Source organism: Thermobia domestica, chromosome 8 (assembly GCF_964235325.1).
Source record: "Thermobia domestica chromosome 8, izTheDome1.hap1.1, whole genome shotgun sequence".
Classification (NCBI taxonomy): Eukaryota; Metazoa; Arthropoda; class Insecta; order Zygentoma; family Lepismatidae; genus Thermobia; species Thermobia domestica.
Genome location: NC_137461.1, coordinates 106,721,605 through 106,735,297, shown reverse-complemented (window position 1 = coordinate 106,735,297; position 13,693 = coordinate 106,721,605). Strand labels below are relative to the sequence as shown.

The 13,693-nt window shown below is 35.4% G+C and overlaps 1 protein-coding gene across 3 annotated transcripts in view; it reads left to right on the top strand.

Annotated features, from left to right (window-relative positions):
- vib (phosphatidylinositol transfer protein vib) overlaps window positions 1–8,467 on the top strand; it is a 159,145-nt gene extending 150,678 nt beyond the window's left edge. For all 3 annotated transcript variants that reach the window (XM_081768847.1, XM_081768845.1, XM_081768846.1), the window contains one exon: window positions 5,340–8,467. In XM_081768847.1, the coding sequence (XP_081624973.1) occupies window positions 5,340–5,387 (48 nt within the window). In that variant the 3' untranslated portion in view covers window positions 5,388–8,467. The remainder of the gene's footprint in view (window positions 1–5,339) is intronic.
- Window positions 8,468–13,693: the final 5,226 nt, after the last annotated feature.

Here is a 13,693-nt window from a genome sequence, read left to right as displayed (position 1 = left end):
TCTTGTATCAGATAAAATTTCAAGTACTTATAAATCAGAAACGGCTGAGTAGAAAACGGTGAAACAAAAAATAAAAAAGGAAAACGCCATAGGCAACGTGGAATGGTGGTGTCGCGGCGTTCCCAGGGACACCAGGACCAACTTGAAAATTTCAAATGGGAATATAGGTTGAGTGATACCTTCAGATCATGGAAAGCCAAACAGCTTAGTACAATATTTGTTTTGATTTCGGGCAAGCCTGTTTCAAACTGGCCGCTGAAAATGGTTCCACATTCAGATACAAAGCGCAGTGTTCAAATTGAGTGTTACACGCCAATATCCTGCGAAGTATGCATCAAACAAGGAAAGTGTTAAGAGCCAATGTGCAATACAGACGGCCTAAAATATGGGTTAAACACGAGGTTCCACCGCCCCCCATTTTGGTGGGAGGGGTGTAAGTGGAATTTTCAAATGGCAACATAGGGCGAGTGATACCTTCTTTGATAGATCTTGAAATAAACAGCTTAGTACAAAATTAGGACTTCGTGTTTGACTCGTATTTTAGGCCTGTCTGTATTGTACATTGACTCTTAACACATGTGATGCATAGTTCGCTGGATATTGGCTTGTAACACTCAATTTGAACACTGCGCTTTGTATCTGAATGTGGAACCATTTTCAGCGGCCAGTTTGAAACAGGCTTGCCCGAAATCAAAACAAATATTGTACTAAGCTGTTTGGCTTTCCATGATCTGAAGGTATCACTCAACCTATATTCCCATTTGAAATTTTCAAGTTGGTCCTGGTGTCCCTGGGAACGCCGCGACACCACCATTCCACGTTGCCTATGGCGTTTTCCTTTTTTATTTTTTGTTTCACCGTTTTCTACTCAGCCGTTTCTGATTTATAAGTACTTGAAATTTTATCTGATACAAGACCATTTTTGGGGGCCATCTTGAAAACGTTGCTCCATATCAAAAATTGTTTCCTATAAAAATTGTACAATTTTCCAAGCTCTTCCGAACGAGGTATCACTCGACCTATGTTCCCATTTGAAAATTTCACGTTCACCTCCCTCCACCTAAAATGGAGGGCGAGGGGGACCTCGTGTTTGATTCATTTTTTAGGAACCTCTGTATTGTACATTGACTCTCTAACATTTTTCTTATTTGATGTATAGTTCGCGAGATATTGGCTTGTAACACTTATTTTCACTCACCCTGTATATAGCGGAGGTCATGCTTGGCTGAATTGTTATCGTGAAAGACTTCAGTTGTTCTCTATCTGTTAGCAAATTTCATTAGTTTCTAATACCGTGTAACTAAAGAAAACTAATAAGAATATTATCCTGACCAGCCATATTCCGCATACTACTGCTGATGACAGTAGTAAAGCCGAATTTGCGCCTGCGCTGAGTAGGCTGGAGCCTGTAACGTGTAGACGACACATATATAACCTTTAAATTGCCCCCACTATCCACAGCTCCGCGGGAACGGACCTCACCCCACCTCACCCTTTAGAATATATAATTATAAAAGGAGAGATAAGGAAAATTCCACTCCCCCACGACTGAGAGTAATGACGACCGAAGTGGGTGGTTCAATACTGGACAAGGCTTATTCTTGCATTCAAAGATATATTATTTTACCTCTAGTAATACTACTAGGAAAACTTCTACGACTACTTGTGAAGTCAAAAGAATTTTGTAACAAGTGAAAATTTTTATTATAACAAATCCGAATTTTGTATATAGAAAATAATTAACCATTTAACAAGTAATAATTGAGTAAATAGAAAATCTGTTAGCAATAACCTTTCTCTTTATAAAAAAAAATAAAATATTTTTTTTTTAAAAAATCTAAAAAAAAAAGTTAATCAATAATTTAGAAGGTTTGAATTTAATAATTATTCCAATAATCATCCAATATAGAAAATAGTAAGGCTTTACAGTATTTTTCTCAAATGTATGAAACTCGAATTTACTGCTAAGTGGCTTCCCGAAGCATAGGAAAATGGGAGGAAAGAAATTAAGCTTTAATGGGTCAAAATGCATGAATTACTAACGATACAAATACTGCAATTCTTTCGTTTTTTTTAAATAATAATAATAATAATAATAATAATAATAATAATAATAATATTAAAACCTGAATAAAACTTAGTAGTCAGGGTCCGTAATTATATTTAAAGAATCAAATAAAGAATGTTTAACTTTACGGAAAAGTTTTAAAGACCCATTTCTTTCCTCCTCATTATTCTAAATCAACCATTCCCACTCACCTCCAAAGTAGCACTGTAACATGCTCAAGGCTTAGAGCAGACAATTCGGCCGCAACGTGGCGTTATCCCGAACGACACGAAGCATGCGCCTTCTACCATTCCAAGGTTATTTGTGCACAGTGCTTCCAACTCATTTAAAACTAACCAGCTTGCAGTAAGCCGGAGTTTCATCTCTCAATTTTTCTTTTTACAATAGATTATTTTTATTATGAAACTTGGGTGGGTTACAAGCCACATATTTGACTGGGCTACTGAGATATTACGGAATAAATTGATTTATTATGCTAGAAATTTCCTATGTTGGCGTTTCTATATTATACACATTACAATATTGTTTTCTCTTTTCGAATAGTCCCTCCGAATAGACGTACAACACAACAATGAGATTTTGTGTAGCTGTGACTGATACTGAATACACTGTTGACGGCAATTTGGTCACTGTAATTTACATGAACTACATTTTCTTTCAGGGGAGGGTCCTGAAGTAGTCTTGGACGCCAGAGTGTGTTGATTCCGTCTTGATCTTTTCAAGCCAGTATATGCAGTAACTTCTACATAATGCTTTACTATATACTATGGACAAGACACGAAATTTCAAGTCTGAATCCAGTAGCCAGAGCAGACTGTTTGGTAGTCATTCTTTTCTCCCATATATGTAATTTATGTAAACGTCTATCGTCAAACTAAAATATTTAGTCACCCACGGCGTCAAGTTTGATACATAGTCGTACATGTTTTGGCTTTAAATTAGTTAAGACGCTAAATTCGTATTTCCAGCCGCCATGGAAACAGTATTTTTTTTTCAAGCTATATATATATATATATATATATATATATATATATATATATATATATATATATATATATATATATATATATGTGAGTGTGTGTGTGTTTGTGTTTGCGTATGTGTTCCCCCTTTAATGAGTTTCTGGCTACGCCTCTGCTACCAGTACTTGACACTGACTTTAAAAGATAGTGCCAAGTCACTTACGTACAGCTACTTCGTTGGAAAATTAAAAACAAGAATTGCAATTTACCTTGAAAGAGATAGGACGATAGTGAAGCGGCTTGCCTTTACGAGAAAATGTATTATTTAAGATCTCTGAAATACGACTTCGTAAAATATACGCATGAGTACGCTGCTATATATATAGGATGCCTCAGGGTAATTATGAGACATTGATTTTCGAGGTAATTTTGAGACATCTTCCCAGTTTGGCTAATTTCTTCCAAAAGTGGTATTTTTGGTTTTAGCTATTGAAAACAACCCTTTTTCTATCCATGTAGCACGATTTGTTTCATTTACATTTTAGAAACATATGATATCAAGACGATGTAGAAAAGTGTTGCAAAAAAAAGCTGTTTCAACTTTTGACATACTACTGCAAACTTCTGTATAGATCTTTGGAAAATAGGAATATTGGCAAGTTAGAGGTATTAAAATGTAGCCCAAAACAACAGGTATTGAGTACTACGGTGTTAATTATATCAGAAATTTGAGGTCAATTTTTTTATTTTCCGGGGTGATTATGAGACAGTTTAATATTTTTATTTTTTCTTTCGTTGTGACGAAGTAATAAAATCAATATTCGCAACATTGAAAAAATGCAGGATTGAAATATTCTAGGTTTCTAAACTCAAGAAAACAAATGATTCAAATCAGGTTCAAATCACAGATAACCATATTGGTTGGTTTCTTACGTTAGGAGTAGGCTACTTACGATTAGATTACAATTTCTTACAAAAGTTTGGTCCTACTTAGTTTTTCTTACTAATATTATAGCCTAATGGTACAATAGTTGCAGCCTAAAAAACAAAGTATGTAAATTTACTGTACTTTTTTGGTATATATATATATATATATATATATATATATATAGGGGAGGGAGGATGTTCACTTTCAACGTTAATGTTTTTGGTTTTCGGTATTGTCAGTTTTGTCATTGTATAAGAAAATTTAAGAACAACAACAACAACACAAAAAGAACCGGTGTAGTCTTGGAATATAGGCCTAACATTAGTTTATGAATATTCGTTTTCACTCTTTTAAAGTGACTTTTTTTGTAGCCAAAATGTAGGTATGGCTACAATTTCATTTTCTGTGGTGAACTTGGGTTATTGAGTGTTGTTCATTAACATCTGTGTTCACTCCTTAAAGTTACTTTCTTTTTTTATCTATAAGATTAATCATGTAAATGGTTGTAATATGCGGCCTAATGGGGGAACAAAGTAAAATTTGTTTTATTTTAAATTTTTTGTGGGTAAAACTAACGTTATCTATCTGATCCTTTTCAGGGCATTATCAGAAAATGCAAATCGAACTGCTGATACTTAATATGTACTACAATTTCTTTGTTCATAGTAAACAATCAATAAAAATATTCACCCTATTCTCCGTAAAAACAACTGCTAATACAAGTGTTTGTAATAATATTGGCTTGTAACACTCAGTTTTAACACTGCGCTTTGTATCTGAATGGGAACCATTTTCAGCGGCCATTTTGAAACAAGATTGCCCGAAATCAAAACAAACATACATACCATAATCAAACTTACGCTGAACACTGATGGGCGATTTGCTTTGGTGATACCACAGCACGCATTGCGCTTCGCGCCAAGTAACGTATTGCGTCACTCTTGGGTAGCACTAGTGCCATCTATTGGTCTTTAAAAAAAACTTCTAATACTAACCTATGTAACGGACCAGAATTTACATTATTCTGTCCAACGGTTATTCCGTAATAAATTTTTATAATCAGGGCAGGACTTTATGCTCACGGTGTATGTTTGTGAATATGTGGAATTCATATCAGCTAAATTCATTTTTTAGTTATTGCACTTACAGCTCATGAATCTCGAATATAATACAAAGAAAAAGAGACGGAGTACAGCCTGTCTGTCGTAGTAGCATAGTAGGAAAGAAAGATGAAATGAGGTAGTTTTTCCATCAAGCAGTGTGGGATGGCATTGATTATGGCTTTTGAATGTGTGTGTTTCCTCATATTTAATACGTTAAGCACAGTAGTAGTAGAACTGTTATTAGTTACTTCAATAAGACTTTCAATTTTCTTTTCCAGCAAAGAAACGTCGGCGAAGTCCGAGGGATGAAGGCCGAATCGGATTGATCATAGAGCAGTGTGTGTTTGAAACGGATGTCCGTGTCGTGGTAGGGAAATCGTAATCATGATTTTGTCACTCGCAGTCTGTGCTACTTGCAGTGTTTCTGAATGGAAAAATAATAAAGATCTTGATTCACCAAAGTATTTCCTGTCTTCGTTCCAGGATTGCATCTTGCGAATGGGCTCTCTTCAAAATAAAGAATATTTTTCCTGTGCATTTTTTTTTTTTTTTTTCGGATGACTGTGGTGTAATGAATACCTTATATGTTTATTTATGTTTTGTACTCCATAGATTATATGTTATACACACATACACATAGTTTGTTCCCTGATCTTGTCTGTCTGATATTTTTAAGCTAGTATTCAAGTGTCGGGTTTCCGTGGTGTTGTAGGAAAATAATGAATTTGCCATAGCAAAATCATTTTTCTGATGTATAAATGTACAAAGAGTAAAACATGTGCACTTATTTTGCGCTACTTTCGATTTTTTTTTTTTCCTTTCTTTTTGAATTGTAATTTTTATGTGGATTCTGATCTCGAATTTGATAGCGGATATACTGTGGTTAATCAGAGGAAGAAAATACGTTGTCAGTTTATTAGTGACTTTGTATACAGTTGTTGGTAATCCTATGTAAACTAGTGTTTTAGATTATGTATATGATCTTCTCTTGGCATGGTAGCATAGTATGCAGTGATGAAAAAAATACATTCATCTTGCACACACACACAATCGGAAAATCTGTAAAGGGAAGAGTAATGTTCAAATTGTCACTTGTGTAGTGACCAAGCGGTTGTTAAATACAATAATTAACTGTATGTAAATATATATATATATTGATTGATTGTATGTATATTGCAGATGAAAACGGAGTAATTTAATGTTTTAATATTAAAGGAAATATGCAATACAAAGAAGAATTTTAAGAAAATAATAATTGCCAAAGGGTTAGATGAGACAGTTTTACCACCTATGGTCGTAGTGGTGGTTTTGTGATTCCACTTGTAGAAACAGAGATTAAATGAAAAAAAAAAAAAAATGTGCACATATAATCACAACTCATTAGGGAAGAACAAGCTGCATTCCTTCGTTTTTTCGTTTTAAGAAAATTATTTTAAAAGAAAATTGTCGTTAGCATTCATGTGTGTTCTGTAACACATGTTTAGGTTTAATTCGTTGTTGCTACGTCTTAGGTATATACATATACATATATATATAATTGCCATTTGTGAGACGAATTTTGAAAAGTAATCTAAACAGCAACCCCAAAATAAGTAAGACTTAACATGTTTAACGTGAATATATATATATATATTTCTGAATAGCACATTGTCGCATAGTTGATTCAAGGTTCAAGAGAAATAATTATCAATTAAGCATCAGGAATAATTTATTCTTAATATAAATCAGTGATGGTCAGATTAGCTGTGTTGCTCAAGTGGCTGTAGAGATACTAATTATTGGAATAAAAGCACATTTGTGTGAGCCACATTGTGTCTCGAGGTATATTCTAAGGAGCTTCTCAGTTATTGTTCATACCATAATCTCTCTAAGTTTGAAAAAGCAGATGTCATTCAAAGAATAGAATTATCATTTTGAAACTTAAAAATAAGAAGGGTCCTATTTTGTTATAGGGTATTGTAAAAACTCTTTGATCAGAATATCTAGTTGATATTTAAGAATTTTCGTTAGTCAGGATGACACTTAACGAAATAGAATAAGAAATTCTGTAGAAGGTGTATTGAATACGCAGGATTATACAGTTGGTATCCTCTGAAAGTAAAAAGAAATTTGAGTGCAAGGTGTTATTTGGTAGAACATGAAAAGCTGCAGAAGTGTGTGTGTTATGCAGAACTCGGACTACCGATTGGCCATCACTGATCTAGATGTTAAGAGAAACATCTATAATTCAAATTAGCAGGTTAGTCTTGTTAATGAAATATAAAACTTTTTTTTTCTTTCTTTTTGTTCCTCGGCCTTAACGATTTACATCGAGTGTTGAGAAACTGCACATAAATTGTCTGAATAATGTAAGATCCCCATTTTTTCTTGTTTGGCTACATAAAAGTGGTTGAGAATCTGTAATACCTGGCATTGATCACCATATATGGCAGCTTCCCTTATTTGATCTCAATAACTTATCAGTTTTCTTACTATAAGTCTAGGCATTACGAAAAGTGGCCATTCATTTTTCTTGCCATATAAGTCGTATTAATCGTTGGTGATGTGAAGTCAGATTAATTTTTGAGGTGGATGAATGGCCCTTTTATGCTGACGGCTGTAACACTTTTTTGCGTCTTCTGCACAAAATCCCTTCTTACATCCACATCATCCAATTTACAAAAGTAAAGTGACTTTATTCTAATGCATTCCAGATAAGCGTGCGTATGTTTTTGTTTTTGTTAATTTCGCGCTTCGATTAGCCATTACACTTGACAAAAATAATGTACATAATAATGTCATCACTGCCAGTGAAAAATAAAATTCAAAGTATCATACACTATTAGAAGTAAAAAAAAAGGGGAAAGTACTCAAGAATGTATTTTCGATTTTATGGGGTAACATGTAGATTAACTTTTTTTTTTCTTTCTTTTGAGGGAATAATATTTTCGAAATAATTCCACAAATCCTACCTTGACTTGTACATAAGAACAATTAAAAAAAAAAAAGGTTTGTTAGTGCGGATACAAATTAAATTAGGAACAAACGTATATAGTCCCTCAGGCTGCTGATTTTCTTTATAGAATGAAATGGTAAGGCAAATCGATAAGCAGGTCGTTGTTTCCTTTGTCAATAACAAAGCATTCCACCAAAGACTGGAAATAATTGCCAGTTTTTTCTAATTACGTAATGTTTCTGAGAGTGTTCGCAATTTTTCTGTTGAACCTTCAAATAAAGAAAAATGTACCTAAGTAAGTTGCAATTAAGGCCAAGTTGTTGCCACTATGTACATAGAGTTCAAAAACAAGAATAAGAAAGAACTCCATAGTCCATCATTAAACATTGTTGTTAGAAGGGTTCGATATCGAACCTCTGTATTGAAAAAAAAAAAAATCAGTTGCTGTGTTAGTAAATGAATGAAACCTAATTCTATCTCCTTATTCTCTTTTCCATTTTATATTGAAAAAATATTCCCTTATATAAAATATTATACTGTGTATAAACCTCTCAAGTTTCTTTTCCAGATCTTTTACGTGCACTTCATGATCTCTTTGTTTCACGATTAAAACAAGACGTAAGCTATGGATACGAAGTGATTTCGTATGAGTGAAGAAAGACGACAATAAATACCTACACTAATGTAAGAAACGTTTCTTCTACTACCCAAAAACTAAATTCAGTTTCGTGGCTTTACATATGTTAAACACAGATGTCTGTTGGTTGGTGTGTGGCTAACACATCGATCTCTGGCTTTCTAGATCGTCTGTCTCTGAATTAAAATAGCTTTCTAGTTGCGTCACGATGTAGGATTAATTTAAAAATTGTGTGCTTTCACTGGGGCTCGAACTCTGAACTCACGCACGTTAACCATTCGCGGGAGTCTAGTAATAAGTGTTTATTACAATATCATTGATGCTTTAAATCAGTCATTTCCAGCTGAATGCTCTGCGACGTCACAGTTCGCTATTTGGATTCTCAGGGAACCACTCACACAGCAAGGAGAAAGCAGCAAACCTAGCATTGACAGAAGAACGTGGTGATATGGCGCAGTCGTTGGTTTTGGAGATACACTGATCGAGGATTCATGACTAATGGAACAGTGTCAGCATTTCTTTATTAACTAGTTCAGTGGTTCTTAACGGTTTTTGACTGACGACATTTCACTGAACGTCCAGGACATCCCAACACACTTTGATATTTTTAATATAAATAATACTAATAATATCTATTATAATAGTGAAACCTATTAGTATATATAATGACACCTTAGGAGACTGCGTGACACGCCGTGTGTGTCGCGTCACATCGATTGAGGATCACTGACCTAGTCTCTTTTCTTCGCTCGTCTAATCATACATCGGCAAGCTGAAAATTACTTGTTTTAAATGTTCATTTATTAGCATTTATCTATTCGCAACACACTGTCTGTCTCTCTCTCTCACACACACACGTATTATATATATATAATATACACAGCGTGGTCCGGAAGTGGGCGTATCCCCCTTTAGTTTTAACAGTATAGTCTTGGTTATGGTAGAATGTCTGTACACAGTTACCTTGAAGTCTTAGGAGTCATAAACATCGGTATGATCACAATCCATGTCATAACACAGCTGAATTCTGCGCCAAGTTCTCGCAGATGGTTTTGCGGAGATACTCCGCAGTCACGAGGTTGAAGGCGTGTTCCACAGCTGCTCGTAATTCCAGCGTTGTGTGATATCGAGTATTTCTTACTTGTTGCTTTATAAAACCCCAAGAGAGCAGTGTCTGGTGTCGTCAGATCGGGACTTCTTGGAGGTCAGGCAAAGGGAGCTGGTGAAGATGCACAACCTCTTCCAATCCAGCGGCTAAGAAACATCTGATTCAGGTAATTACCAAGCGGTAAACAAATTAACATGGATAGCAATGTTACCAGACAATACCACACAATGTTACCAAACAAATGTGGATAAAACCTAAAACGTCATAAAACACCAATTAGGGGTACGCTCACTTCCGGACCACGCTGTATGTATATATATAAATAATGAGATGAATGTATGGTTATAAAGGATCGGTGATGATAAGGGCCATTTTCTGCCTATCAATAGATTGTTATGAAAGTTGATACCTGTAATCTACACCACATTCCGCGTGAAAGGTCGTTTAGATTATGTTGAGATCATTTCCGGTTGTCCCCGTAGAGCGTCCGGAAGTTAGACCCCTTACTAACCTTCGAGAAGTCGATGTGGGTGCGTGATAAACGGATTTGCGTGGAAAGCGGCAGTATGACGGGAAAATCCGTAATAATGTTTTGTTCCACTGATAAAAACACACAAAATAACCAAATAGCAAGACCACAGGTTTATTTGTTACATTATAAGAGAAATTTGTTTAAGAAAAAGCGTGTTCGGTGAACTTGTATTTTGCCATCAATATTTGTTTTCGGAGTTGTATTAACCCTTTTAAGATATGGTTTTTTAGGTGTTTTTGTTGACTTTCAGTCAAGAAGGTACAGCATCATCCCTAATTATCGTAGGGTTATGGTTCATACGTAGTTTGTTCAGAATAGAGTAGGCTTTCAGACACTACCACTCACATGTCCCTATCATGTACTTGAGAGGATTTTTTTTTTTTTTTTTTTTAAGGAAAATCGGAATTTTTTTGACAAAAAAACTTCAAAGTTTTGGGCTAGCTGAGCCCCCGCCCCCCCTCGGGTCTGCGCACAAACCTGAAAAAATCCTGAAAAATGCTACGTAGTGTACTAATTACGTGTGACAAGTTAGAATTTCCAGTCTTCAATAGTAAGGGCGGGAAAAATGTTTACCCATGTTGGGAGAGCATCAAAAAACGCCCAAAATCTCCCTAAAATGCACCCTACAAAATTTAAAAATTTCCTGGCACGTCCCTAATTATCGTAGAATCACGATTCATACGCCGTTCTCTTCAGAATAGAGTAGGCTTTCAGGCAGTACCACTCATATGTCCTTAAGGATGGTTAAGTTGAGGAAAATAGTGATTTTTTGTGAAAAAATCCTTTTCCCCATTTTGAGGCCCTCTGGCGCGGCCCTGGGTAAACATACAGATCTGAAAATCACTTGCAAAAATAGTACTTGTGGTACTAATTACTTGTGGCAAATACCAATCTATCTTCAATACTAAGGGGGGAGGGGATATTTTCACATGTGGGAAAAGCGCTCCACATTACAGTAGTAAAAAAAGGATATTATGTAAAAAAAATCCCTGACACGTCCCTAATTATCGTAGAATGATGATTCATACGTCGATTTGTTCAGAATCGAGTAGGCTTTCAGACAATACCTCTCAGATGTCCCTATCATGTACCCGAGAGGAGCAATCGCGAAAGTGGGATTTATGGTTTTAAAAAAAAAACTTTTTTTTTTTTACCCTTTAGCCCCTCTGAACCCCCCTTCTGTGTTGACGAAGAGATCCGAAAAATTCAGATAAAACTAAAGGGTCCACTGATTGTTTGTGTAAAACTTCAGAAATCTAGGTTAAAGAGAAGCTCACTAAAAAATGTTGAAGTTAGACCTCACTAAAAAAAAAAGGGGAAGGGAATTTGTAAAGGGATGACGTCATACCCCCTATGTTCCGACGCTCGGAAGCGTATAGACCCTTCCGAGGCTTTCCTCAATGCCTTCTCTCTTGTAAAATAAAAAAAAACGGAACTAAATAGCTTTCTTAGTTCTCTTTTAATCGGATTTTGAAGACACTAGCATTTCGTAGTAAAAACTACGATATACAGTGCCGGCAAAAAATAATCTTGACAGTGTGTGGCAAAAAAACATCTGTACATTGTGTGGCAAAAAAAAAAAAAAAAAAAATCTTTACATGCAAAATCCACGTAACGGGGTCAAGCACCGCTCCCGCCATAAAAATGTGAGAGGAGCCTGATGGTGACGTCAGTCATTAGTGCGCCACTTGCAATCTTCCCTCACCCAGCAGAAGCTCAGTGTGCCTCGTGGCGTTGTACAGCTAGATAGTTCTTTCTTTGCTCTGTGCAGCTAGATTTTTGTTTAAGTTCTTAAAAGTTAACAGGTTTATTTCTTTGTTCTGATTACCCAGCTTACTTTTCGGAAATTAGATCACTAGGAAAAATAGTTTTCTTTCCAAATGTTTTCTAACTGGGAATTCATAAATAATACACTTTCAGTTTTCGTAACATTGGTCTAAAAATATTCTGCTACGCCATCTTGTTTCCAATACTCGGCTAAGATTTTTTTTTTTTTTTTTCAATCACAGAAAGAACTGGATCCGACTACAATATGAGTAACGAAATGAGCATTTATGTGATATTAAGCTAATGTGTTTTTGTTACAAAGGTTCATAAACTGTGTGTTTTGTGGGATTGGAAGGCCAGCAAGAAGCGCGAGTGCACCGAATATTTCAAAAGAAACTGCTTGAACTGGTCAACAGAAAGGAGTCGTATACCACGCTGACAATGCCAGACCACATACATCTTTAGCCCTTTTAAGATCTTATTGTACAATTTGTGCCATACGGATGTTTTTTGGTAATTTGTGTTATAACTCTCCTGTTTAAAGTTCGTCCGTTTTTGTTTCAGCCACAAAAGCATTGCAAACTAATTTTAATTAGGTTTTAGAGCTTGCGCTGCGATTGATACCGGTAGTGACGAAAACAATTTCACCTAGAAAGAAAAAGAGAACCTAGCAACAAAATTTTTTTCTCGCATAGCAACAACGCAAATATCGGTGTTACATGTGACCACCAGATACTGCACTTGTTGCTAGCTTCTTCCCCTTCTTCCTTTCTCTCCTCTGAACAATGCTTTTTGAGAAAATTCCCCCTTTTCTGGTATATGATACGAACATTTGAGTGGTGCCATTTGAAAGGCTGCTCTATTCTGAAGAGAATGAGGTATGAACCATGATCCTGGGGTAAATAGTGACGATGCAGTAATTACTTGACTGAGAGTCTAAAATTTACCCTAAAAACCCAAGATCTTAACAGGGTTAACGACCCATCAGAAATTAAGAGAACGTGGCTTGTACGTTTTAATGCCCGAACATGACACTGCGAAACTAACATTTATTTCGATCTCTGGTAAACTCTCTGAGCGGTGTTAAGTTAGTTTCAAAAGAGGTCTGTGAAAACCATGTGCTGAAGTGATCTACTTTTAAAACTTTTAGTAGATTAAAGGAGATATTTCATCAAAGTATAGTTTTCCCATTAATTTATAAACAAGCTCCATTGCATCAATAACTGTTGCAGATGTACTTTGCGGATAATCAGTACCGGTAAGTGAAACTAAACCCTCAAGGAAGTTTGCAGGTGTGACTTCATTAGTTTCCTTTAAATTTCCATCATGATTTGCTAGACTTCATGACAAAGGACCTAAAGAATCAGTGAAAACTTCTTCCGTGTTTAGGCTACTGTTTTCAGCTATCAAAATAATAATTTCAAAACTATTCCTATCTGCTTAAAATTATTTCTTGATTGTTTTACACTTAATCTGTTTATTATTTCTGAAAGTTTGCAACTGCATTTTTTAATAGGATGAAAAAAAATATTCTTTTCTAAACCATTATGTTCGAAGTTTCGCAAGCTGTTTTCCTCTTCTGTCTTGTCAATAATTAATTTGAACCTCCAGCGGTGCTTCTTGGCCGGTCGAAGTGTAAAATGAAATCTTTCA